This window comes from Scyliorhinus torazame, chromosome 1 (genome assembly GCF_047496885.1).
Source record: "Scyliorhinus torazame isolate Kashiwa2021f chromosome 1, sScyTor2.1, whole genome shotgun sequence".
NCBI classification, from domain to species: Eukaryota; Metazoa; Chordata; class Chondrichthyes; order Carcharhiniformes; family Scyliorhinidae; genus Scyliorhinus; species Scyliorhinus torazame.
Window position 1 is genome coordinate 391,686,072 of NC_092707.1, and position 27,906 is coordinate 391,713,977.

Consider the following 27,906-nt stretch of genomic DNA (forward strand, 5'->3'; position numbering starts at 1 on the left):
GCTCGGATCGGTACAATTCCTCGTAGAAGTCCCTGAAGACCCCATTGATGCCAACCCCACTCCGCACCACGTTCCCACTTCCAAGTCTGGGATCCGACTCAACATACGCCGCATAAAACACGCATCGTCCCAGTTCGGAGCATACACATTGACCAGTACCACCCTCTCTCCCTGCAACTTACCACTTACCATTATGTACCTACCGCCATTATCTGCCACAATGCTCGACGCCTCGAATAACACCTTCTTTCCCACCAAGATCGCCACCCCTCGATTTTTGGCATCTAGCCCCAAGTGAAACATCTGACCTACCCACCCTTTCCTCAGTCTTACCTGGTCTGCCATCTTCAGGATTGTCTCCTGGAGCATAACCACATCCGCCTTGAGCCCCTTCAGGTGCGCGAACACGCGGGCCCGCTTAACCAGCCCATTCAGTCCCCTTACATTCCAGGTTATCAGCCGGATTAGGGGGCTACCCGCCCCCCTCCCCCGCCGACTAGCCATGACCCCTCCTCGGCCAGCCACGCGCCCGCACCCCACACCCGGCCCGTTCCCCACAGCGGCATACCCCCGTCTTGACCCACCCCACTCGCTCCAGCTCCTCCTTGATCTTAGCAGCAGCAACTCGATTCTCCCCCACCCACCCCCCCCACAGCTAGGACCCATCCTAGCTGGTTTACTCCCCCCATTGCACTTCCGCAAGTCAGCTGACTCCTGCTGACCCCGGCCACTCCCGCCTCCCCTTCGACTCCTCCCATTGTGTGGCACACCCTCCTCTCCTGCTCCCCATTCACAGGCTCTCCCCCTCCGTTCTAAGCACGGGAAACAATCCTTGCTTCCCCGCCCCAGTCCCGACCCCCCAGTCTTCGGTGCGGGAACAAAATCCCACGCTCTCCACCTACCAGGCCCCGCCACCAACCAAAACAGTGCCCAACCCGCCCCATCCACCCTCCCCAACCCGAAAAAGAAAAACACAGAGAAAATGAAACCCAAAACAATGCAAAGGCCACCCCCCGAACCAAAAATAGGCATAACATATCCACCGCAGTCCCCAATCGCCCATCCCAACCCTCAGTCTGTGTCCAGCTTCTCGGCCTGAACAAAGGCCCACGCCTCCTCCGGAGACTCAAAATAATGGTGCCGGTCCTTGTAGGTAACCCACAATCGCGCCGGCTGCAACATGCCAAACTTCACCCCCTTCCTGTGCAGCACCGCCTTCGCCCGATTGTACCCGGCCCTCCTCTTCGCCACCTCCGCACTCCAGTCCTGATATATCTGAACCTCCGCGTTCTCCCACCTGCTGCTCCTCTCCTTCTTGGCCCACCTGAGCACACACTCCCGATCGACGAACCGATGGAACCGTACCAGCTCGCCCGCGGAGGCTCGTTAGCCTTGGGCCTCCTCGCCAACACTCTATGGGCCCCTTCCAGCTCCAGGGGCCCCTGGAAGGATCCCGCTCCCATCAGCGAGTTTAACATGGTGACCACATAGGCCCCCATGTCCGGCCCCTCCAGCCCCTCCGGGAGGCCCAGAATCCGCAGATTCTTCCACCTCGACCGATTCTCCATCTCCTCGAACCGCTCCTGCCATTTCTTGTGGAGCGCCTCGTGCGCCTCCACCTTTACCGCCAGGACTAAGATCTCGTCCTCATTGTCAGAGATCTTTCGTTGAGCCTCTCGGATCGCCACCCCCTGGGCCGTCTGTGTCTCCAGCAGCTTATCAATAGAAGCCTTCATCGGCTCTAGCAGATCCTTTTTAATCTCTCTGAGGCAGCGCTGGATACCCTGGATCCAGGATACCTCCTGTTGCTCCTCCGCCCATTGCCTCCACGCTGCCTGGTCTCCGCCCGCTGCCATTTTGTCCTTCTTCCCTCCCTTCTTCTGGTCCACCACCACCTTTTTTGTCACCCCGCTCCTAGTTAAAGCCATATACTGACGGGGAACTATTATTAACTCCTTCCCACACCGGGAAACGTCGAAAAAGTGCCCTGAAAAGAGCCCAAAAGTCTCGAGAGGGAATCCTTTTAGCAGTGTTCGCTTCACCAATCTGCCCCAAAATGTCTGTGGAAACTCCTGAAAAAGGTCTGAGAGTCGGCTCCAGATGGGAGCTGCCGAATGCGTGACCTACTCTTCCATGGCCGCCACCGGAAGCCTCGTCCCCGCTTCTTCAGTGGCCCTGGTGAGATCTTTTCACAGTTGTTCCCTCTGCTGTTAGAATTCACTTTTGATACAGGCCCTCAGGTCAGTTTGCAGCTTTAAGCTTGCCCTTCCCCTGCTTGCATGCTGGAAGGGGCCCTGTTTATCATGTTGCAGCCAAATCTTCCACTGCTTCTGCCGGGCCTGGCAGCCAAAAGACACAACACTCCTGGGGGACACCGTCAGGGGAGTGTTGCAGTCCTCTTGCCACACCGGGAAATGTCAAACAAATGCCGTGGGGGCCCTGCAAAAGAGCCCAAATGTCCGTTCCAAGCGGGAGCTGCCGAATATGCGACCTAGCTCTGCACAGCCGCACCCGGAAGTCTGCCTGGGTTTGTTAACCGGCATAGATAAATTCCATTACTATGTGTATGGTCTCCCTCAGTTCACCGTGGAGACCGACCATCGCCCCCTGGTCGGCATCATACAAAAGGACCTTAATGAGATGACACCTCGCCTCTAGTGCATTCTGCTCAAGCTCCGAGGTACGACTTCCAACTGGTCTCCACCCCGGGAAAGGACCTCATCATCGCGGATGCCCTGTCCAGAGCAGTGAGCACACCGCCCGAATCGGGGGGGGTTCGTCTGTCAGGTCGAAGCGCATGTGGCCTTCACATCAGCCAATCTGCCAGCCAATGATGCAAGTCTGGCCCGTATTCGCCGTGAGACTGCGGCTGACCCCCTTCTACAACGTGTGATGCGCCACATGACGGAAGGGTGGCTCAAAGGACAGTGCCCACAATTCTACAATGTCCGGGATGACTTCGCCGTCATTGACGGTGTCCTCCTAAAGTTGGACTGGATTGTGATCCCACACAGCATGCACAGGCCAATCCTCAAACAACTGCACGAAGGCCATCTCGGGGTTGAAAAGTGCAGGCGGAGGGCCCGAGAAGCTGTGTACTGGCCGGGCATCAGTGACGACATTGCCAACATGGTGCTCAACTGCCCCACCTGCCAAAGGTTTCAGCCGGCGCAACCCCCTGAGACGCTTCAGCCCCATGAGTTGGTAACGTTCCCCTTGGCGAAGGTGGGTATGGACCTTTTTCATGCGCCCGGCAGGGACAACGTCATCATAATTGATAATTTTTCAAATTATCCGGAGGTCATACGCCTGCACGACTTGACATCATCAGCTGTAATCAGAGCATGTAAGGAAACCTTCGCTCGCCATGGCATTCCGCTTACCGTCATGTCTGACAACGGGCCCTGTTTTGCGAGCCAAGAATGGTCTTCTTTTGCCGCTTTGTATGGCTTCACACACGTGACGTCCAGCCCTCTGCATCCCCAGTCAAATGGCAAGGCGGAAAAGGGCATCCATATTGTGAAGCAGCTCCTCTGCAAGGCTGCTGATGCCGGATCTGACTTCTGTTTAGCCCTGCTGGCCTATCGCTCGGCCCCACTGTCCACGGGCCTCTCGCCAGCCTAGCTGTTGATGGGTTGCACCCTCAGGACCACTGTGCCGTCCATTCATGTTCCTACACCCGACCATGCTCCAGTACTGCAAAGGATGCGACAGCAGCGTGCTTGGCAGAAGGTGGCACATGACACTCAGGCAACTGATCTTCCTGCCCTGGCGCCTGGAGACAACGTCCGCATACACCTACCAGAGGGTGGCTGGTCGGCAACTGCCGAAGTTCTCCGCCACCTGGCTCCCCGCTCGTTCCTGGTTCGCATGCCTGATGGCTCCATTCGCTGGTCTAATCGGCGGGCCCTTCGGCTGCTTCCGCGCTCGCTACGTGATCATGCACCGGTGCCACGCCCTCCTGTTGTCCCTGATGTCGACTTCGTGGAGCTTCCTGCCACTATGCCTATTCCTCTATCGCCAGTGGCCAGGCCCATTCCTCAGCCGGTGGATCCTGACCCACCCTTGAGGCGGTCAACCCGAATTCGTCGCCCACCTACTAGGCTGGACTTATGAGCCTGTTTGCACATTGGACTCACTGAATTGTTATGCAACAATGTTAATGTGTTTCTCTTTTTGTCGTTTCAGGAGTTCTCTTTCGATATTTGATGATTGCACTTGTTTTGTTTGTGGTACAACCTCGTTGCTCTGTTGCACCTGACACCTTTCTATGTATATAGTTTAGCCTCATGTACATGTTGTAAATATTGCACACACATATTCAGCTGCACTCAGTACACACCAATATTTATTACCATATAGGCACATATTCTTGTAAAAAGGGGGATGTCATGATATTCATATAAACATACCATGGTGCAATCACACACACACACTGATGGACAGATCAACGGACCAATCAACACACACGCAACATCACAGCCAATCACCAGTGAACAGGGAACACCACAGTTCCCGCTCATTCCAGCAGGAGATAGCACAGAGCACAGAGCTCACAGCGTGCCACTCAGACATTCCCCATGTGCTGAGTGCCTCTCTAAGATAGTGTTAGGGCTGGGTCCACAGGTTAACGGGTAAAGTACGAACCACAGCCATGAGTTAACAGATATTGTTATCAAGAGTAATAAAACAGAGTTGTACCATCTACAACCATGTTGGTTCATTTGTATAGCGGATCACCCAACACGACAGACAGGACAGGGGGGGTGTTAGCGGTTTTAGGGACCTCTACGTAAGGGACAGACCCGTGACCTAAGATGAACTAATAGAGAACCTGGACCTACCAATGAGACAAGAGCTGAAGCACCTCCAAATTAAACACTTTGAGACAGCAAGGTACCCCAGGGCCCTGAGAAACATTCTTCTAGAGCAGTTTTTCAAACTTTTTTTCCGGGAACCCATTTTTACCAACCGGCCGACCTTCGCGACCCACACCGGCCAACCTTCGCGACCCACGTCGGCCGACCTTCGCGACCCATGCCAGCCGACCTTCACGACCCACGCCGGCCGACCTTCGCGACCAACGCCGGCTGACCTTCACGGCCCATGCCTGCTGACCTTCGCGACCCACGCCAGCCGACCTTCACGACTCACGCCGGCCGACCTTCACGGTCCACGCCGGCCGACCTTCGCGACCAACGCCAGCCGACCTTCGCGACCAACGCTTGTTGACCTTTTTGACCCACGCCAGCCGACCTTCGCGACCCCGCCGGCCGACCTTTGCGACCCACGCCGGCCGACCTTCGTAACCCACCATTTTCTCTTACCTTGTTTGCTGCTGACAAAAAGGAGGAATCGCAATCGCGCCCAAAGCACGTAATGTCAACGTTCGGGGGGGGGGGGGGGGGGGGGGGGGTGCTGCTCTCTGCATCCCTTCAGGCAGGAAGATCACATAGAATTTTAAAAAAAAAAATCTGCGTCTCCGATTGCGCAAGTTTGCAGGCAACAGCCACAACAGCCGGCTTTCAACCTTCTTTTGTTGTATTCCCAATTCTGGCCTCTTGTGCATCAATTCCTTTGCTCCACAATAGACGGCTGTACTGTCGGCTGCTATTGCCCTAAACTCTGGAAAATCTTTCTTAAATCACTCTTCCTCTTTAATGCTCTCTCTCTCTCTCTCTCTCTCACTTCCTTAATGCTCTCTCTCTCTCTCTCACTTCCTTTAAGCCTCTCCGTCCGTCGTGGGGCATCCCAATTGTGAAAATTTGCGCGCAGCAGCCGGCTTTTAACAATGCCAGCTGCGAGCGGCCTTCCAAAAGGCCGCAACCATGTAAAAAAAATACAGCCACACTGTGCATGCCTGTCTGCTCATCGGTGCACATGCACAAACATCTGCGCATGCGCACTGTGGTATTATCAGGTATTACAGTACCCAAGAGGCTGTAGACCATTGGGTAAACCTAGGAGTTTACCATTGGCTGTTTGGTATGTAGCTCCGCCCTGACAGGCGGGGTATAAGCACCGGTGCCGTCCCAGCAGCCCTCATTCTGTACCAAAGCTGCTGGGGAACAGATCTAGTCTATTAAAGCCTTCAGTTATGTTACTACCTCGTCTTTAATAGTAATTGATAGTGCATCAATTTAATAGACTACTCTTAAGCTGAAAGGATGGATCTCCGAATCAAGCCAGAGTGTCTACAACTCAGCCCCCACGCGCGGAGAACTCGGCGGCGATCTTTAAGCACTGGCTGGCGTGTTTTAAAGGCTACCTCGAGACGGCCGGAGGCATCCCCTCAGGAGAACAGAAACTGCATCTCCTGCACTCAAGGGTAAGCCCTGGGATCTACACCCTCATCGAGGAGGTGGAGGACTGCGATGCTGCGATCTGTTAATACTGTTAAAAGGACATTATATCCGCCCTGTAAATCAGGTCTACGCACGCCACCTGCTTGCAACTAGACGGCAAAGCCCGGGGAATCGTTGGAGGAGTTCTACCGTGCGCTACTGGTGCTGGGCAGAAACTGTGGCTGCCCGCAAGTTTTGGGGAGCGAGCACACGGAACTCGTAATCCGGGATGCCTTCGTAGCAGGTATGAGCTCCTCAGAGATCCGCCAAAGACTCTTAGAAAAAGACACCCTGGGACTTGGAGAGGCACGGGCCCTGGCAGGGTCCATGGATGTTGCCTCCAGAAACGCGCAATCCTATGTGCCCGACCGCGCGGCGGCCCCCTGGGCTGCGTGGCATCCCGCAGCGGCAGCTCCACAGACCTTCCCTGTGTCCCCGCAGGCCTGTGCTGTAAGACGGCACGCGAACTCCGTTGGGCTCCGCTGTTTCTTCTGCGGGCAGGCGAAGCACCCCCGCCAGCGCTGCCCGGCCCGCATCTCCACCTGCAAAGGGTGTGGCAAGAAGGGCCATTTTGTGGGGGTCTGCCAGGCACGAGCCGTGGCCGCGGTCTCCAGCGACTCCGGACCGCCGTGGCAACCATCCCTTCGGGCCCCAGACGGCCAGCACTCACTGCCACCCCCTTATCCTAGGGCCACGTGCGACCCACGGGCGCGGCCATCTTGCCCCTCGGATACCACGCTGGACGGATGGGTGCCGCCATTTTGTCCACCCCCGCCGCCATTTTGTCCATCCCCGACCACCATGTGCGACCCATGGGAGACGCCATCTTGGATGGGGCCCCAGGACCCCAGCACGGCCGACTACACGCTGCCCGATCAAAACCCGCAACTACTTCATCTGGCCTCAGTGACTCTAGACCGAAATCGACCTCGGACACTCGCAACAGCAACGATGACGGTCTTCATCAACGGCCACGCGACGTCCTGCCTGATCGACTCTGGGAGCACGGAAAGCTTTATACACCCCGACACGGTAAGGTGATGTTCACTTGTTACCCACCCTGTAAACCAAAGAATCTCCCTGGCCTCCGGGTCACACTCAGTGGAGATAAAGGTGTTCTGCCTAGCAAACCTCACTGCCCAAGGCAGGAAATTCAACAAGTTCCGCCTTTATGTCCTGCCGCACCTCTGCGCGGCTACACTCCTGGGGTTGGACTTCCAATGTAACTTGCAAAGCCTGACCTTCAAATTCGGCGGCCCTATACCCCCCCTTACTGTCTTGTGGCCTCGCGACCCTTAAGATCGACCCGCCTTCCCTGTTTGCGAACCTCACCCCGGATTGCAAACCCGTCGCCACCAGGAGCAGACGGTACAGTGCCCAGGAACCGGACCTTCATCAGGTCAGAGGTCCAAAGGCTACTGAGGGAAGGGGTCATTGAAGCTAGCAACAGTCCCTGGAGAGCCTCAAGTAGTGGTGGTAAAGGACCGGGGAGAAACATAGGATGGTCATTGACTACAGTCAGACCATCAACAGGTTCACGCAGCTGGATGCGTACCCTCTCCCCCGCATACCCGCCATCGATGAGTCCCTCCCCTTCCAGGTCGAGAGCGATTCGTCCGACGTAGCTCTGGCCGCCACCCTCAACCAAGCGGGCAGACCCGTGGCCTTCTTCTCCCGTACCCTCCCACGCTTCCGAAATTCACCATTCCTCGGTCGAAAAAGAGGCACAAGCCATAGAAGCTGTGCGACATTGGAGGCCATTACCTGGCCCGGCAGGCGATTCACTCTCCTCACTGACCAACGGGTCGGTGGCGTTCATGTTCGATAATGCACAGCGGGGCAAGATAAAAAACGACAAGATCTTGCGGTGGAGGATAGAACTCTCCACCTACAACTACGAGATCTTGTATCGTCCCGGGAAGCTAAACGAGCCTCCTGATGCCCTGTCCTGTGGCACATGTGCCACCCGCACAAGTGGACCGCCTCCGAGCCCTCCACGAGGACCTCTGCCACCCGGGGGTCACTTGTTTTTTCCACTTCATTAAGACCTGCAACCTGCCCTACTCCATCGAGGAGGTCAGGAGATCCACCAGGGACTGCCAAAATCTGTGCTGAGTGCAAACCGCACTTCTACCGGCCAGAGGGCGCACCTGATAAAGACTTCCCGTCCCTTTGAGCGCCTCAGCATGGACTTCAAAGGCCCCCTCCCCACCACCGACTGCAACACGTACTTCCTGAACGTGATTGACGAGTACTCCCGGTTCCCATTCGCCATCCCCTGCCCAGCCATGACCGCAACCACCGTCATCAAGGCCCTGCAGGGTATCTTTACACTGTTCGGTTTCCCCGCGTACATACACAGCGATAGGGGTCCTCCTTTATGAGCGACGAACTGCGTCAATATCTGCTCAAGAGGGGCATTGCCTCAAGCAGGACGACCAGTTACAACCCCCGGGGAAATGGGCAGGTAGAGAAGGAGAACGGAACGGTCTGGAAGACCGTTCTACTGGCCCTACAATCCAGGAATCTCCCAGTTTCCCGCTGGCAAGAGGTCCTCCCGGAGGCCCTCCATGCATCCGGTCACTGCTCTGAACAACTACCAACCAGACACCTCATGAACGTCTCCTTGTTTTCCCCAGGAGGTCCTCCTCCGGGACCTCGCTCCCCAACCTGGCTAGCAACACCCGGACCCATCCTGCTCCGGAGGCACGTGCGGCGCGCACAAGTCGGACCCGTTGGTCGAGAGGGGTCCACCTGCTGCATGCTAACCCCCAGTACGCCTACGTGGCGTTCCCTGACGGCCCGGCAAGATACAGTTTCCCTTCGGGACCTGGCGCCCGCCGGAACCCCACGTGCACCCGAACCATTACCCCCCCCCCCCCCACCAGCACCTCACAGGAGGGTCAGTCCTCCCGCCGCTCCTGCCTAGGCCCTCCCACCCACCGACGCCCCCTACAGGCGCCCCCCTCTCGTGTCAACCGTTTTGCCCCACCAGCTCCGGTCTAGGGGTGACGAAGCTGCCATGGAGGCCGAAGCCACGCTCCCGGAGTTGCAGACGCCTGGACCCCCACCAGAATCACCAGCGAGACTCAGACGATCAGGAGGGATGACCAGGCCACCCGACCGACTGATTGCTTCACTGTAACTGTAACTGTAAATGAACACTGACTGGTATATATCTTCCACGCTTGTAAATATTCTCGACAACCCTGTAAGGAGGTAGCACGGTACATCCATATCTGATCATACCATGTTAAATGCAATTGTAACCACTGGCCACCATCCCCCGCCGGACTCTTTTTTTAACAGGGGGTGAATGTGTTATTATCAGGTATTGCAGTACCCAAGAGGCTGTAGACCATTGGGTAAACCTAGGAGTTTACCATTGGCTGTTTGGTATGTAGCTCCGCCCTGACAGGCGGGGTATAAGAACCGGTGCCGTCCCAGCAGCCCTCATTCTGTACCGAAACTGCTGGGGAACAGATCTAGTCTATTAAAGCCTTCAGTTATGTTACTACCTCGTCTTTATCGCGCATCACGCACCAATGAGCGGGGCACGCATGCGCAGTGCAGCCGCAATTTTTTTATTAGGGTCGCGGCCTTTTTTGAAGGCCGCTCTCAGCCGACATTGTTAAAAGCCAGCTGCTGCGGCTGTTGCATGCGAATTTGCGCATTCGGGAGCGCTGCAACGGACGGCTCCGCCACCCTCCTGACACACGCCCGCGACCCATCCGCGCATCGCGACCCCGACATTGAAAAATGCCTGTCCCAGAGGAGCTATTCAAAATGGACAGTAAGGAGGGGGGAAACTGTTGGAACATAAACGTATGGTTACTAGACAGCAGTGTTTTTTCACATTTTTTTCCGGGGACCCATTTTTACCAAACGTCCAGCCTTCGGGACCCAACCCAGATGACCTTCGCGACCCATGCTGGCCAACCTTCGCGACCCACACAGGCCGACCTTCACGACCCACACAGGCCGACATGCGTGACCCACCATTTTCTCTTACCTTGTTTGTTGCTGTCAAAAATGGAGGGAAATGGTTTGGGTCCCTTTGGCCCCAATGGTCCCTTTGGCCACCTGAACTTGAAAACAAAAGGCTGCGACCATAATTTTTTTTAAAATGCGGAGCAGATTTTTAAAATCTGTTCCTGGCCATTTTGAAGGCCGCTCGCAGCCGGCATTAATAAAAGCCAGCTGCTGCGCGTGGATTTGCGCGATCGGAGCGGCGCGACCCTCCCGACACCTGTCCACGACCCACCCGCTGGTGGCACCTCCGAGTTTGACAATGCCTGCTAGACAGGGCAAGACTACCACTGGACAAAACTTGACGGAAATAGAAGGGCAAAGTAGGAACGGAAGTGGGGTTGGGGCCTCTGGAGTGAGGCACTGAGCAGGCCAACTCCACCTCCTCCTTATGCAGTTTAATGTGGTGCACAGAGCCCACCTGACTGGAACCCGAATGAACAGGTTTCGTCCCGGAGGTGGAGGACAAATGTGAACGGTGCCAGGGAGGCCCGGCCTATCACTCCCACATGTTTCTGGGCATGTCCAGACTTGTCGGGTTCTGGACAACCTTCTCTCAAGGCGATGTCCAAGGTTGTGGGGGTGAGGGTGGAGCCATGCCCGAGAGTGGCAGTCTTTGGGTATCAGACCTGCCAGATCTTCATTTGGAAACGAGGGCCGATGCCCTGGCTTTTTCCACCCTAATCGCATGCCGGAGAATCCTGCTCGGTTTGCCGATCAGCAGCGCCACCCACAGCTGCAGACGGGCTGGCAGACCTGACAGAATTTCTCCATTTGGGAAAAGATCAAATACACCATCCGAGGATTGGATGAGGGCTTCCACAAAGCGTGTGGGCCATTCTTCCCCTGTTCCAAGACTTATTTGAGGCAAACAGCGACTAGGAAGAGAGGGGGCAGGGGGAAGAGAGAGAGAAAGACAATCGAGAACAATATATAAGAGACAGGGGCAGAGGGGGGTGGGAGGGGGATGGAATCCCAAAGATGTCACAAAAACGAGGCACGGAGGGCTAGGGGAGGAGAGGAAGGGCCCACCCCCCCCCCAACCCCCCCCCCCACCACAAGCCCCCCCCCCCACAACCACCCCCCCACTACAACCCCACCACCACAACCCCCCCCCCACAACCACCCCCCCCCCCACAACCACCCCCCCCCCCACTACAACCCCCCCCACTACAGCCCCCCCCCCCCCTCCCACACCAAACAACAAAAAATAAAAAAACCCCAGCTGGGGAAAAAAGGAAATAAACGGAACATGCTTCCAACAGGGGGAGGGGGCACTTGTAAAGACTGTTGTACGTAAGACACAAACTGGTCTGTAAATATCAGACACACTTGTGATGCTACTTTGTAAATACTATGTGGGCAGCATGATGGCGCAGGTGGTTAGCATTGCTGCCTCACGGCGCCGTGGTCCCAGGTTTGATCCCGGCTGTGGATCACTGTCCATGTGCAGTTTGCACATTCTCCCCGTGTTTGCGTGGGTTTTGCCCCCACAACCCAATGATGTGCAGGGTAGGTTGGATTTGGCACACTAAATTGCCACTTAATTGGAAAAAATTAATTGGGGCACTGTAAATTTATTTTAAAACAGTATATACCATGGGCTGGATTCTCTGTTTTAGGGGACTATGTCCCCACACCGTCGTGAAAACTGTGACCTTTTATGCTCGAAAAACTGGAGTCAAAAGGCCGCATAGTCACAGCCCTGCAGGGGGCCAGCAGGGAGCAGTTGTGAAGCTCGCAGCTCCAGCTGAAGATACCGGCGCCTGCACATCCGGGTCAGAGGCCGCGCATGTGCACAGCGGCGGCCTCCAGCGCCTGTGCCGAGCTCCATGGTAGACTCAGACCGCGGACCTGGACCACGTGAATAGTTACCCCGATTGGCCCTGTGCCTGACCCGGACTGCCCCGCCCCAAAATACCCCGGTCCCGTATGAAGCCTCTCCAGCCCTCCTATCGGTTGGCAGCCGCCACGTGAGTATCCCGAACGGCGGGACCAGATTCGATCCACACCGTTGGGGACTTCGGTCGGTCAGGGGCAGAGAAAAGCGGGGCGGGCCTCTGGCAATGGCCGCAGGTGGGGGGTGGGTACTCCCCGGGTACGCCGCTTTTCGGTAGCCAGAGAATCGAGGGAACCAGCGCAGGTCCCAATTCCATGTGTGGAAATGGATTTTCCGCCCTGGCGCCGGACACGATTCCAGAATGCGGAGAATCCAGCCTCATGCTGGATTTATTACACAAAATTAGATTTGAACATTTGCTGAGGAATTAGATAAGTAAAGATTACATTACACTTCTACAATACTAAACTGTGCTATCAGCTAAACTATCTCACCGTATCGTCTAGTTCCCTTCCACTCCCAGAAATCGAGGAGGCAAGTGGTATTTACATGGTTGCTCTGTAGCACCATCTAGTGACTAGAGTAGTAACATTACATTAACCCTTTATGTTCCTTACAATATCCACATATTGTGACAACATGTTCACCAGGAAAGCTACGGCCCCACCATATCCTCTTTTGGATTTTGTGTGGGAAGGGAGAGTGACAAATGTAAGATTGGCCCTCCTGTGAGGACATGCTTCAGGGGCTGCTGCAACCACCTGAGTCCCAGGGTTGTGGGAAGGGCACAGCTGCGCACGCGCAGGCGGTGTTTCCCCCGCCGGGGGAAGACAGATGTGGTGGCGCCGGCCTCGCGCACGCGCCCTCCGGGCGGCGCGCCGGGGGACGGTTTTGGCTGTGGACACAGCAGCCACCATCTTGGCAGTGAGACAGCAGGCGGCAGCGGAAGAGGGAAATGCCGCATTGGGACGGGGATACGATGGAATACCAGCACTCTGGGCCGGTGCAGCACCGCTTCTTCCCCTTACACCTTCAACGGAGGGTGAGTATGAGGCCGCCAAAAACAGAGAAGGCTGGGACAGGCGGGCGGGGGAAGCCAGGCCCCGGGCTTCTATCAGAGGGTCGATGCTGACTCGATGGGTCGAATGGCCCGCTGTTGCACTGTAGGAATCAATGGAGGGTGGAAGGGACAGCCCTCTGGAGGAGAGGGTGGTGGAGGAGGGATATCCCTCTGGAGGGGAGGGGAGGGTGGTGGAGGAGGGATATCCCTCTGGAGGAGAGGGAGGAGGAGGGATATCCCTCTGGAGGAGGGGGGGGATATCCCTCTGGAGGAGGGGGGGATATCCCTCTGGAGGATGGGGGGGGGATATCCCTCTGGAGGAGGGGGGGATATCCCTCTGGAGGAGGGGGGGGATATCCCTCTGGAGGAGGGGGGGATATCCCTCTGGAGGAGGGGGGGGGATATCCCTCGGGAGGAGGGGGGGGATATCCCTCGGGAGGAGGGGGGGATATCCCTCGGGAGGAGGGGGGGATATCCCTCGGGAGGAGGGGGGGGATATCCCTCGGGAGGAGGGGGGGGATATCCCTCGGGAGGAGGGGGGATATCCCTCTGGAGGAGGGGGGGGATATCCCTCTGGGAGGAGAGGGAGGAGGGGGGGATATCCCTCTGGAGGAGAGGGAGGAGGGGGGGGATATCCCTCTGGAGGAGAGGGAGGAGGTGGGGGGATATCCCTCTGGAGGTGAGGAGGAGGAGGGGGGGATATCCCTCTGGAGGTGAGGGGAGGAGGGGGGGATATCCCTCTGGAGGTGAGGGAGGGAGGGGGGATATCCCCCTCTGGAGGAGAGTGAGGAGGAGGAGGGCTATCCCTCTGGAGGAGGAGGGGGGATATCCCTCTGGAGGGGAGGGTGGTGGAGGAGGGATATCCCTCTGGAGGAGAGGGAGGAGGAGGGATATCCCTCTGGAGGAGAGGGAGGAGGAGGGATATCCCTCTGGAGGAGAGGGAGGAGGGGGGGGATATCCCTCTGGAGGAGAGGAGGAGGGGGGGATATCCCTCTGGAGGAGAGGGAGGAGGGGGGGGATATCCCTCTGGAGGAGAGGGAGGAGGGGGGGATATCCCCTCTGGAGGAGAGGGAGGGAGGGGGGGGATATCCCTCTGGAGGAGAGGGAGGAGGGGGGGGATATCCCTCTGGCAGGAGGGGGGGGATATCCCTCTGGAGGAGAGGGAGGAGGGGGGATATCCCTCTGGAGGAGAGGGAGGAGGGGGGGATATCCCTCTGGAGGAGAGGGAGGAGGGGCGGATATCCCTCTGGAGGAGAGGGGAGGAGGGGGGGGATATCCCTCTGGAGGAGAGGGAGGAGGGGGGGGGATATCCCTCTGGAGGAGAGGGAGGAGGGGGGATATCCCTCTGGAGGAGGGGGGGATATCCCTCTGGAGAAGAGGGAGGAGGTGGGATATCCCTCTGGAGGAGAGGGAGGGAGGGATATCCCTCTGGAGGAGAGGGAGGAGGAGGAGGGCTATCCCTCTGGAGGAGGGAGGAGGGATATCCCTGTGGCGGAGGAGGGGGGATATCCCTCTGGAGGAGAGGGTGGAGGAGGAGGAGGAGGTATATCCCTCTGGAGGAGAGGGTGGAGGAGATGGGGGGATATCCCTCTGGAGGAGAGGGTGGAGGAGGAGGGATATCCCTCTGGAGGAGAGGGTGGTGGAGGACGAGGGATATCCCTCTGGAGCAGGCAAGCCGGCAATGGGGAGCTGGGGAACGATGGTCAGCAGACCTGGGAGGGTGGGAGGAGGGATGGGCCAACAGGCCTGGAACCCGGGGGATTGGCGGGGTGGGGGTAGGTAAACAGCCCCCGGGGGTATAAGGGTGATGATGGGAGGGTGCTAGTGAAGAAACAGGCCCTGAGGTGGGGATGAGAAAAGCTGTTTCTATTGTAGGTCTTGATTGCGGTGAAAAAGACTCCCATCCATGTCTGATTTGACAAAACATCCACAGATGCTCAGCTCGGAGTGTACGACCGTGATGAGCACTATGGTCCTGGAGTTTAACACGGTTTATGAGCGCTTGATGCCCAACTTTCAGTTTCACTTATTGAGAAAGGATATTTCGCACAGTGAACCACTTTTAAACACAAATGAAATGAAAATCGCTTATTGTCACAAGTAGGCTTCAAATGAAGTTACTGTGAAAATCCCCTCGTCGCCGCATTCCAGCACTTGTTTGGGAGGCCAGTATGGGAATTGAACCCACGCTGCTGGCCTGCATTGGTCTGTTTTAAAAGCCAGCTATTTAGCCCTGTGCTAAACCAGCCCTAATGGTTTCTCAAATCTTTTCCTGCAGTTTGCGATGTACGTATGTGGAACATGGAAGTTTATTAGTCTGCTAACAGTTGTTTTTTGGTTCTGGTGTGGAGGTGTTTTCATTTGTACCTTATGAACTAAGTAAATAAAATAAACACTGAATTCCCTGGTGGTTCTGTTCTGGGGTTTGCTGCACAGTCAGTTTTGTGCTGACAGATGTACTGTACTCCAGATGAGGAACTTTGAAACAGCATTTGGCCATTGGGGCCTCTTCTGCCGAACATGAAGAGACAGGAATTTCATTCTATAGATTATAATGGATTTGAATAGCAGACGCTGTGTATAGTGAGTGACTGATTCCAAAACATCCATTTTGTTTCATCACCCTACAAAAAATTCTACTTTATTTTTATAAATTAATTTTACGTGACATGGGCATCGCTGGTTAGGCCAGCATTTATTGCTGATCCTTAGTTGCCTTCAGAAGGTGGTGGTGAGCCGCATTCTTGAATTTCTGCAGTCCCTGAGATGAAGGTACACCCACTGCTGTTAGGGAGAGAGTTCTGGGATTTTAACCCAGTGACTGGGAAGGAACGGTGATATATTTCCAAGTCGGGCGGTGAGTGACTTGGAGAGAAATCACCAGGTGGTGGGGTTCCCAGGTATCTGCTGGTCTTGTAGTTCTAGATCAGTGTTCTTTAAACTTTTTTTCCCGGGGACCCATTTTTACCAACCGGCCAACCTTTAGGACCCAACCCGGCCGACGTTCGCGACCCAACAATTTCTCTTACCTTGTTTGCTGCTGACAAAAATGGAGGAAATGGTTTGGGGTCCCTTTGGCCCTCGTACACGCTCCTCCAATGGAACCTGTTGGATGAAGGTGAAGCCTTCAGGTGTCGGAAAGTATGGAGTCGCCATCTGTCCAAAGTTCTGAATTTTGTTCCTATAAAGTTTTATCAAATAACCCCCCCCCCCCCCCCCCCGAACTTTTAATAAAAACTAAAATGAGTAAAATAAATGAATAACACCACCCCGAATTTGTTTTTAAAAAATGAATTTTAAAAATGAAAGAAAAAGTAAAGGAATAAAATAAATGAATAAAAACCACTACAGAACTTGTAAAACAAAAAGCTGTAACCGTTTTAAAAAATAGCGGCCGCACTGCGCATGCGTGCCCAAATGGCAGCACGGTAGCATTGTGGATAGCACAATTGCTTCACAGCTCCAGGGTCCCAGGTTCGATTCCGGCTTGGGTCACTGTCTGTGCGGAGTCTGCACATCCTCCCGTGTGTGCGTGGGTTTCCTCAGGGTGCTCCGGTTTCCTCCCACAGTCCAAAGATGTGCAGGTTAGGTGGATTGGCCATGATAAATTGCCCTTCGTGTCCAAAATTGCCCTTAGTGCTGGGTTATGGGGATAGGGTGGAGGTGTTGATCTTGGGTAGTGTGCTCTTTCCCACTCGTGGGTCGCGCCCCTGACTTTGAAAAACACTGTTCTAGATGGTACTGGTTGTGGGTTTGGAAGGTGCTGTCTAAGGAGCCTTGGCGAGTTCCTGCAGCGCATCTTGTAGATGGTACACACGGCTGTCGCTGTTCGTCGGTGATGGAGGGTTTGAATGTTTGTGGAAGGGGGAGCAATCAAGCAGCTGCTTTGTCCTTGATGGTGTTGAGCTTCTTGAGTGTTGTTGGAGCTGCACTCATCGAGGCAAGTGAAGAGTATTCCATCACACTCCTGACTTGTGCCTTGTAGATGGTGGACAGGCTTTGAGAGTCAGGAGGTGAGTTACCCGCCGCAGGATTCCTAGCCGTTGACCTGTTCTGGTACTCACAGTATTTATAAGGCTGGACCACTTCAGCTGGATAAAAAAATAAAAGTCGGCAGAAGGAATATATTAGAAGAAACTGGAATGAAGATTAAAGTGGATGGCGTCACACTGGAATAGGTAGAAAACGTTAGCCTATGACAAATGATAACTGAAGATGGTTGATGTGATGCCAGAGTCAGAAGAAGGATAGAGATAGGCGGAAGTAATTATGTGAAGTTGGATGCGTTTACAGCGGGAGAACTCAAGCTTGTAATAATGAAAAATACTCATAAGGTGCTACATTCCATCCACTTTCCTGTCTGCTTCAGAAACGTGAACAATAAATAAAGATCTGTGGAAGAAAATAGAGGCCACCGTGGATGCGAAGATGGATGCTTAAAATTCCAAATACAGACCAGAAGACCAATGAAGAGGTGCTTGAAAATGCTCAACGTACTCTTTAAAAAGTGACATCCAGTGGTGAAAATGTCTGTACTTGGGCCATTTGATCAGAGGTGAAAAGTAATGGCGCGCTCTTCCAGGGGGCAAAATGGAGGGCAGCAGAAAGAGGGGTCAACTGTGGTGTAGTTGGATGATGGATGTCAGAGTGGTTGTAGACGAGCTACAGTGGGTATGTGTGGAAGGCGCAACACAAATGAGGGGGTCATACCATGTAAACAGATCGCCTGGTAGGAGTAGATACAAGCTGAGTTGAGGAGGACCTTCTTTATGTTTGTGGATATTAGAGAAGTTGTTAGTTTCCTGAGGGGATTAGATCAAATCAGTTTTGTACCAACCAGTTCCATTATCAGCAGTTCGGGCAGCACAGTAGCTTGGTGGTTAGCACAGTTGCTTCATAGCTCCAGGATCCCAGGTTCGATTCCCGGCTTGGGTCACTGTCTGTGCGGAGTCTGCACGTTCTCCCTGTGTGCGTGGGTTTCCTCCGGGTGCTCCGGTTTCCTCCCACAGTCCAAAGATGTGCGGGTTAGGTGGACTGGCCATGCTAAATTGCCCTTAGTGTCCAAAAAGGTTAATTGGGGTTGCTGAGTTAAGGGGATGGGCGGAGGAGGTGTGTGCTTGAGTTGGGTGCTCTTTCCAAGGGCTGATGCAGACTCGATGGGCTGAATGGCCTCCTTCTGCACTGTAAATTCTATGAAATTATTCAATTCTGTTCATTGATTACTTGGACTTTGATATTGGAACAAGGGTAAAATTTCATAATTTGTCAACAATACCAAACTTGGAGATGTGGCAAACCGTGAGGCTGATACTTGACTGTAACAGGACATTGGCAAGCAGAATGGACGGTCAGAATTTAACAAAGAGAAGTATAAGACAATACATTTTTGTGGAGGGATAGGGAGAGGCAATATAGACAATGGCACAGTTCTGAAGAGCGTGCAGGGACAGAGACATTTCTGGGTCAATGTGCATAGATCTTTGAAGGTGGCAGGACATATTGAGAGAGTGGTTAGCAATGCATTGGGGATCCTGGGCTTCTTAAATGGAGGTCCTGAGGACAGAAGCAGGGAAGGTATGCTGAACCTTTATAAAGCTCTGGGTTTGGCCGCAGCTAGTATACTGGGTCCAGTCCTGATGACCATGCTTTGGGAAGGATGTGAGGGTCCGTGAGAGGGTGCAGAGGACATTTACCAGAATGGTTCCAGGGATGAGTAATTTTTGCTACACGGTTTGATTGGAGAAGCTGGGAAGTTGAAATAAGGTAGACAAAGAAAATCTGTTCCTATTCAGAGGGTTGCGTACAGATGTAGAGTTTACATTTACAGATTACGAGCATCAGAGTTACCAAACCTGTTTGGTCTTGTGGCGGTAACAGGGACAACAATGGGACGCCGCCATCTGTAATACAAGGATTTCTGCAAGCAACACTTCAATTTGACTAGTATCAAGAGTCGATACATGGGAAATCCTTGCTGCTGATCAGAGTGCCTGAAGAAGAGCAGTCAGGAAGGGTATGGAAAAATCAGAGGACAAAATAAATGACCAGATGTTTGGGAGGCGGGGGGGGAATGAATCGATCTTGGGCCAGCACTCAAGGAGTGTCAATTAGAATGGGCATTGTCCATCGTCTCTCGAGATGGCCAGATGCCTACTGCTACCTTCCCTTAAAGACTAAACAATGAGCAATTTGTCAACCTCTTTAAGCATCAAAAAATAAACTTTCACCCATTTTATTGGAAACAGTTGATCCCGGTCTGTGAAAATCAAGAGATAAGGTTGAAAGAAGTGTGGATCCGGGCAACAGAAATGCTGCGACACAGTCAGAAAAGTGAAAATAGTTTTTTTGCCGAGGTGGATAGCATGGAGATCCTGTAGGGTATCTAGAAACTATTCCGTTTGAATAATTTTCAGTAAATTGTAACATAATCTACCTTAAACTGCAAAATAAAAGTCCTCCTTTGGTGGAAGTTTTAGTGTGTTTGGAATGTTTTTCTAATGCTTTGATTTCATTCTTTTCCCTGTATTAATTACGGAAGAACTGTGCTGGCTTTAGCTGGTGAAGACTTTTCCATTGTTGCTTCAGATACACGACTGAGTGAGGGCTACTCCATTCACAGCCGGGACTCGCCCAAATGCTACAAACTGTAAGTCCATGAAACATTGTGTTCTGAACAGCATTTCGTAGTTGATGCAATCCCATAGGCTCTGATAGTTCCCTTTCTTGGATCAGTATCTTTACTTGGAGCACCTCTGAAACTGAGAAGACATCTGCCAGACTTTCCAATCCTGTTCATCACTCTGTGAGAGGAGATGGATTAGAATTGATTGTATATGGAGCAGAACATCCTAGTACCCTTTACCACTATGTAGGTTTATTTCTACTGGCTTTAGGTAAATTGCAAGAAAACAGGACAATCGTTTGGGGTAAAATTCACAGTGTGAGTTGTGTTTGTTTCTCTTGATCAGACCACTCCAATGAATTATCCAATTGTCTTTGTTCCATGTGTGTTTAATGACTCAAAGCTTTACTTGCACGCCTCCTCCCCAGAGATAACCCCAACCCGATGGCTTTCAAGTTCGCCACACACTAGTCAATGGTTGTGGATCCAAATCCCACTCCAAGGCTTTGAGCCCAAAAGTCAAAGCTGACACTGTAGTCCCGTACTGTGCGATGCACTGTTTCTCAGATGAAGCGATAATCCAGGTTTTTTCTGCCACCTCGGTGGACATGGATTATGTTCCTCATTGTTTGTTTGGTGAATTAAATTAGCATGTTCTAACAAACCAGATTTCAACCTTCCTGTTTTGATGTTCTTTTAGGACAAACCAAACAGTGATTGGATGCACTGGATTCCATGGGGACTGTCTTACGTTAACAAAAATTATTGATGCAAGATTAAAGGTATTTGTAAAATGCAGCAAATGGTATTCTATTGCCTTGGGTATTGAGATTGGGTTTTGAAAGTACAGTGAGTGGTGTTAATTGGTGAATATTTATTTGTGTTCACATGTGAGGTAATAAATCTGAACAATGGGGCATCTCCCATTTTAGCCATTCCGTGGCAGCTTCAAGCACACCTTGATCAGGTCTAGTATGGCCTGTTGCAGAGGCAAGCTCTCTCTGCTCTGTCCTAACATTGTACCTTAGCTTAAAGCTCTGAAGAGTAATTCCTTGTGGAAAAACTGTGCTCCTTCAGGAAACAAAGAATAGGGCTAAACAGGCCTTTTTTCAAATGGCAGACAGTGACTTTCATAGAATTTACAGTGCAGAAGGAGGCCATTCGGCCCATCGAGTCTGCACCGGCTCTTGGAAAGAGCACCCTACCCAAGGTCAACACCTCCACCCTATCCCCATAACCCAGTAACCCCACCCAACACTAAGGGCAATTTTGGACACTAAAGGGCAATTTATCATGGCCAATCTACCTAACCTGCACATCTTTGGACTGTGGGAGGAAACCGGAGCAAACCCACGCAAACACGGGGAGGATGTGCAGACTCCACACAGACAGTGACCCAAGCCGTAATCGAACCTAGGACCCTGGAGCTGTGAAGCAATTGTGGTATCCACAATGCTACCGTTCTGACTATTGGGGTACCGCATTGATTGGTGCTGGGACCCCAGTGAGGGAACTAAATGTAGCATCCCCAAATCTGCAGATGGCATACAGCTGGGTGGGAAGGTGAGCTGTGAGGAGGATGCAGAGATGTTCCAGTGTGATTTGGACAATTTGAGTGAGTGGGCAAATGCAGCATAATGTGGATGAATGTGAGATTACCCACTTTGGTTGCAAAAACAGGCAGATTATTTTCTGAATGATTCTAAATTGAGAGAGGGGAATGTGCAACAAGACCTGGGTATGCTCATATTTCAGTCACTGAAGGTAAGCGTGCAGGTACAGCAGGCAATAAAGAAGGCAAATGATATGTTGGCCTTCATTGCGAGAAGATTTGAGTACAGGAGCAGGGATGTCTTGCTGCAATTATGCAGGGGCTTGCTGAGACCACACCTGGAATATTGTGTGCAGCTTTGCAGTTCCTTATCTGAGGAAGTGGTCTTTTTCTCTTGAGGGCGTGCAGCAAAGGTTTACCAGACTGATCCTGGGATGGCGGGACTGACATATGAGGAGAGAGATTGAGTCGGTTAGGATTATATTCACTGGAGTTCAGAAGGATGTTCCCAATGGTGCGGGAGTCCAGAACCAGGGGGCACAGTCTGAGGATGAGGGTTAAACCATTTAGGACTGAAATGAGAAATTTCTTCAGCCTGAGAGTGCTGAGCCTATGGAATTCGCTACCACAGAAAGCAGCTGCGGAATTAGGTACAGCACCTGGGGAGAAAGCGATCAAAAGATTTTGGGGGAAGCAGGAACCGGTTATTGAGTTGGATGACCAGCCATAATCATAATGAATGGTGGAGCGAGCTCGAAGGGCCAAATGGCCTACTCCTACTCTCTCTGTTTCTGTAATGTCTCTGGATTAGTAACACGGAGACTCAGGCTAATGCCCTGCTGACATGGTTTCGAATCCCACCACAGCAGCAGGTGGAATTTAAATTCAATTAATAAATCTGGAATGTAAAGCTTGTTTCAGTAATGCTGACAATGACAACTATCGTAGATTGTCGTTAAAAACCTATCAGGTTCATTAATCTCCTTTTATAGATTTAAATCTGCCGTTCTTACCTGAAATGAAATGAAAATGAAAATCGCTTATTGTCATAAGTAGGCTTCAAATGAAGTTACTGTGAAAAGACGCTAGTCGCCACATTCCGGCTCCTGTTCGGGGAGGCTGGTATGGGAATTGAACCCGTGCTGCTGGCCTGCCAAGGTCTGCTTTCAAAGCCAGCAATTTAGCCCTGTGCTAAATCAGCCCCTGGTCTGGGATACATAGCTGCCCTCTGAAATGGTCCAGCAAGCCGACTAGTTCAAGGGTAATTAGGGGTGGACAACAAATGCTGGCCTTGCCAGCGACACCTACATCCCATGAAAGAATTAACAAAAATATTGTCTAAAACAACAGGTCTGTTTACTCTGAAGCTGCAAAGTTTGGTTTTTTTATGGCAGTTTTGATGCTACAATAATTTGATGTATTTCAGATGTACAAACATTCAAACAATAAGACAATGACAAGTGGGGCAATAGCAGCAATGCTTTCTACAATTCTGTACTCTCGACGCTTTTTCCCTTATTATGTCTACAACATCATTGGTGGCCTTGATGAGGAAGGTGAGATTGAATATTTAACAGTGACTTCTTGGTTTTTTTTCTTATCTTACAAGAATTTCCTCAGCACTGATTTATTGGTTACTATGCCTGGGAACGGTAGGTCTTGGGTTGCTGCGTATGTGTTCCTTCCCTGCAAGTTCCCAACAAAAGGGTACAGTATTTGTAAGACATGTATTTTTAGGTCATTTACAAGAGTAGCATTGACAGAGGCTTGTTGACAGGTTGTCTATCCACCTGCTTTTCTGCTGCGACTTGTGTTTTCATATAGCACATTTCACGGGCTTGGTATGTTCCAGAAGCACTTTATGACTGATGCGGTCCTGGGGTGGCGGGGTTGACGTAAGAGGAAAGATTGAATCGGTTAGGATTGTACTTGCTGGAGTTCAGAAGAATAAGGGGGGGGATCTCATAGAAACCAATACATTTCTCGGCAGAGTGGATACAGGAAGGATCTTCCTGATGGAGGGTAATCAAGAACCAGGGGTCACAGTCTAAGGATACGGGGTAAACCATTAAGGACTGAAATGAGAAGAAATTTTTTCAGCCAAAGAGTGGTGAGCCTGTGGAATTCTCTACCACAGAAAGCAGTTGAGACCAAAATATTGTATGTTTTGAAGAAGGATAGGACATAGCTCCTGGGGCTAATGGGATCAAAGGATATGGAAAAAAGCCGGAACAGGTTACTGAGTTGGATGATCATCCGTGATAATGAATGACAGCAGGCTTGAATGGCCTACTGCTCCTATCTTCTATGCCTGCCCTGAATAACCCTTGACAATCAAAAATCTGTCTAACTCAGCCATGAATATATTCGATGACTCCGCCTCCACTGCTCTTTGTGGTAGAGAATTCCAGAGACGACCCTTTAAGAGAAGGAATTCATCCTCCTATCCTTCATATGAAGGTGGTGGATTCAAGTCCCACTCTAGTAACTTCACATTTCGCAATGCAGTACTGACATGCTTTTGGAGGTACTGTCTCAGGTAATATATTACAATAAGGCGCTGTCAGCTCCCCTCAAAGGGACATCCATTGCTCCCTCAGTTTGAGTGCTGTTTGTGGGGCCCTTGCTGTGTGCCAATTAGCTGCTGCATCTCCATATATTACAACATGGTGGCACAGTGGTTAACACTGCTGCATCACAGCGCCAGGAACTGTGTGGAATTTACACGTTCTCCCAGTGTCTGCTGTGTTTCCTCAGGGTGCTCCGGTGAACTCCCACAGTCCAAAGATGTGCGGGGTTAGGTGGATTGGCCACGCTAATTTCCTCTTGGTGTGTCCAAAGGTGGGCAGGTTAGGTGAGGTTGTGGGGATGGGGCAGGGGAGTGGGCCTGGGTAGGATGCTGTTTCAAAGGTCAGTGCAGATTCAAAGGGTTGAATGGCCTTCCTTCTGCATTGTAGGGTTCAATGGTTAACAATGAATACACTTTGAAAGCATTTCCTCTGCTTTGAGGTGGCTTGATGTGTTTTAAAATATGAAAAACATTATAAAATATACAAGTGCAAACTTTCTCTTACCGTTGACTCACTACGGAATCAATAATGCAAACCTGTGAAAATGAGCTAGTGCTGGAGTTGAACTTTTCGTTTACAAGTGGATTTCTGACACCGTTCCAATATCGAAACCTGCCCGTCTCGAAAGACCTGGGAGAATAAAGTATGAATGCATTCATCCGTGACGCATATGTTGAATATGTTTTCTCGTTTTTAACTGCAGGGAAGGGTGCAGTGTACAGTTTTGACCCTGTAGGATCCTATCAGAGAGATGCCTACAAAGCTGGCGGTTCGGCCAGTGCCATGCTGCAGCCACTTCTAGACAACCAGGTAAGATCCTTTGACCCAAGAACACTCTTGGTAAAATCTCTAAACAATTGGAATCTGAGCCACACTCCTCCGCGTCGTATTTTATTTGATGGGAGCATGTCCCACAGGTTTTCTTTTTGTTTTTTTAAACTTTAGAGTACCCAATTCATTTTTTCCAATTAAGGGGCAATTTAGCGTGGCCAATCCACCCACCCTGCACATCTTTGAGTTGTGGGGGCGAAACCCACGCAAACACGGGGAGAATGTGCAAACTCCACACGGACAGTGACCCAGAGCCGGGATCGAACCTGGGACCTCGGCGCCGTGAGACTGCAGTGCTGCCACCGACCCTCTCGTTTTTACCAGTCATCAATTAGAATAACTCAAACTTAAGACACTTACTTTACATATGACTTCTTTTTCTCATTTAAATGATAGCTTTATTGTTACCACTTAATTGTCGGCTAATTGTGGTGAATATTTTTTATGCTAGATTGGATTCAAGAACATGGAGAATGTGGAACATCTCCCTCTTACGCTGGAGAAAGCCCTGCAGCTGGTCAAAGACGTTTTTATCTCCGCAGCTGAGAGAGATGTTTACACCGGTGACTCTCTGAAGATTTGCACCATTACAAAAGATGGAATCCGAGAGGAATCACTGCCTCTCCGGAAAGATTAAGACCAAATGCCCTTTCTGTTCAGAACAACCTTGTTGTTAATTTGAAGCAGTAACTTTCCTTTCGCACCAGTAATGTACCAGCGCTGGCAAATCCTTTTTTGTATGTTTCATTGTAATATACTGAGAAATAAATTTTCACGCCGGTAAAGTAGATGTTTAATTTTTGCACTTCAAAGCAAAACTGTACTTGTGAAGGCCTATTGTAACAATGCCCCACATTTGAATATGGAATAAATAGACTGTCGGTGTTCTGCTGAAAGTTTCACTTTTTAAAACTAAATTTCCTCCTGTGCTCTTCTCGGCATTTCTTCCTTACTGAGGTATGGACCTCTCTGGGAACCGGTTAATCTCTTTTAACTCCAAGATCAAATGGTTGGTTCGATTGGTTAACTGGCAGCCAGTGAGTTGGCCAGAGACAGTGTTCTGCCTGACAATGGTCAGTGATTGATTCCTGCGTGATACTTTCTGAGAGAACTGGGCGGAAGTGTTTAGACCTTGAAAGTGAAAGGAACTCTCCTGTTAGCTGAAGTGAAAGAACTGCTCTACTGTTCTGAAAGCAGTGTGTGCCTGGCACATCCTTTACTGTGAACCTGAGACGATGCTGAGTCTGCAGAGAAGGTAAACAACGTTGCCAGAGAAAATCATTTCAAGCCGAGAAGGAAGGAGAAGGCAAAAGCCTGAACTTCAGAAAGACATTGACTGGAAGTCATCGCAATGCATCAAAGATCCTTATCCTTTTATTTCTATTCAGAGTTTATTTCCCTTTCCACCACACTTTCCCCTCTGTTGTTTGTCTGTGTATGGAGAGTGGGATGAGTTGGGAAGTGGGTTTGGGAAAGGTGCGGTAGATGATTACGTTTTCTGTCTGTTTAATTATAATACAGTACACAATCAAAGGTTACTTGTGTTTTAAAGCTACAAATCTGATGACTAATTTATTGGGCTTGAAAGAAGACTGGGTATTTTAAATAAAATCTAATTTCACCTTGTTTTGTGACTCTGGGTCAGATGGGACTGGAATTGACTGCGCGCTAGCTCAGGGTATTGTGAAAGTTGCCCATCCCTAATTGCCCTTGAGGAGGTTTTGGTAAGGTGCTTTATTGAACTGCTGCAGTCCATGTGGCGTAGGTACAGGTTTTCCAGGATTTTGACCCAGCGACGGTGAAGGAACGGCGGTATAGTTCAAAGTCAAGGATGGTGTGGGACATGGAGGGAAGCTTGCAGGAAACTAGTTCAGAAAGTGCTGTCGGAAGAGGCTTGGTGAGTCTGGATAGTGAGTGATCATAGAATCCCTACAGTGCAGAGGGAAGGCCGTTTGGCCCATCGAGTCTGCATCAACCCTCAGCCCGCCCCCCCACCTGCAATCCCATAACCCCGCCTAATCTTTGCACGCTAAGGGACAATTTAGCATGGCCAATCAACCTAACCTGCACAAATTTGGACCGAGAGGAAACCGGAGCATCCGGAGGAAACTCCACACAGTCACCCAAGGCTAGAATTGAACCCGGGTCCCTGGTGCTGAGAGGCAGAGTACTAACCATTGTGCTGCCCTAGTGATGGCTGGTAATTTGACCATTTAAAACATAGCCGAGTTTTCACATTGCACACTTACACAAGCATCGAATTTGAATATTGATAATTAAAGTGCAAAGACGTTAATGGGGCTGGGAGTTGTATGGAGAAAAGGGGATTGAGATAGCCAGCAACGTACCCCTGATGTGGCATTCTGTTTCCCTTACGTTTGGCATTGGAACTGCTAAAACATTTCAGACATTCTCTGGAATTGCAACAGGAAATGCTACTTGTATGTTTTCACTCCAGGGCTTGAAATCTTGTTTAAAGTCTGCACAGTTCACTGACCTTATTTGAGGTTTGTTGAAATGTTTTTGTTTCCTACATTTTCAGAGCAGTTTTGTTTCTTTAATGTCAGACCTGGGTACTGGGTTATTAATACACATTGCAAAACAGGTTACCCTGTTGAGGATGAAAGCTAGTCAAAGATAGCACTTATTTTCTTGTACAAAAAGGAAATCACGGTTGTTTATTTAATCTGGTGGACTCCCCCCCCCCCCCCCCCCCCCCTTATTTCTTATGGCTAGCCAGAGTGTGGAGCATGCTTTCTGTTTTTATGTGATCCTGTACTGAAACATTACGGTGGAGCAAGGGTCTTAATAATTAGGCTATTAATAATAGGTTCTTAATCTGCACTTGACTTTAATTTCTTGCATGTGAGTTGTGGAGGAACTAATATTAATTCATTGCCATTTATTCTCCAGCGTTGAACATGCATCATCTAATAACAAAACACTTGGTGTCTGCATGCAGCGGGACCTGGGCAACACTCAGGCTTGGGTTGGTGTATGGTGCAAATATCACTTGCTACCACTTCCAACAAGAGAAAAACTAACCACCTTCCCTTGA

General features: G+C 51.3%; 1 protein-coding gene across 1 annotated transcript; it reads left to right on the plus strand.

The window, feature by feature from the left end:
- The first annotated feature begins 13,192 nt into the window (after window positions 1-13,192).
- On the plus strand, window positions 13,193-25,733 carry psmb1 (proteasome 20S subunit beta 1). Its single transcript, XM_072513033.1, is given in 7 exon segments — window positions 13,193-13,231; window positions 13,233-13,255; window positions 19,812-19,919; window positions 20,596-20,677; window positions 22,874-23,003; window positions 24,721-24,827; window positions 25,300-25,733. Coding segments are annotated over 7 exon segments (675 nt in total). The 3' UTR covers window positions 25,486-25,733.
- The last annotated feature ends 2,173 nt before the right edge of the window (window positions 25,734-27,906 follow it).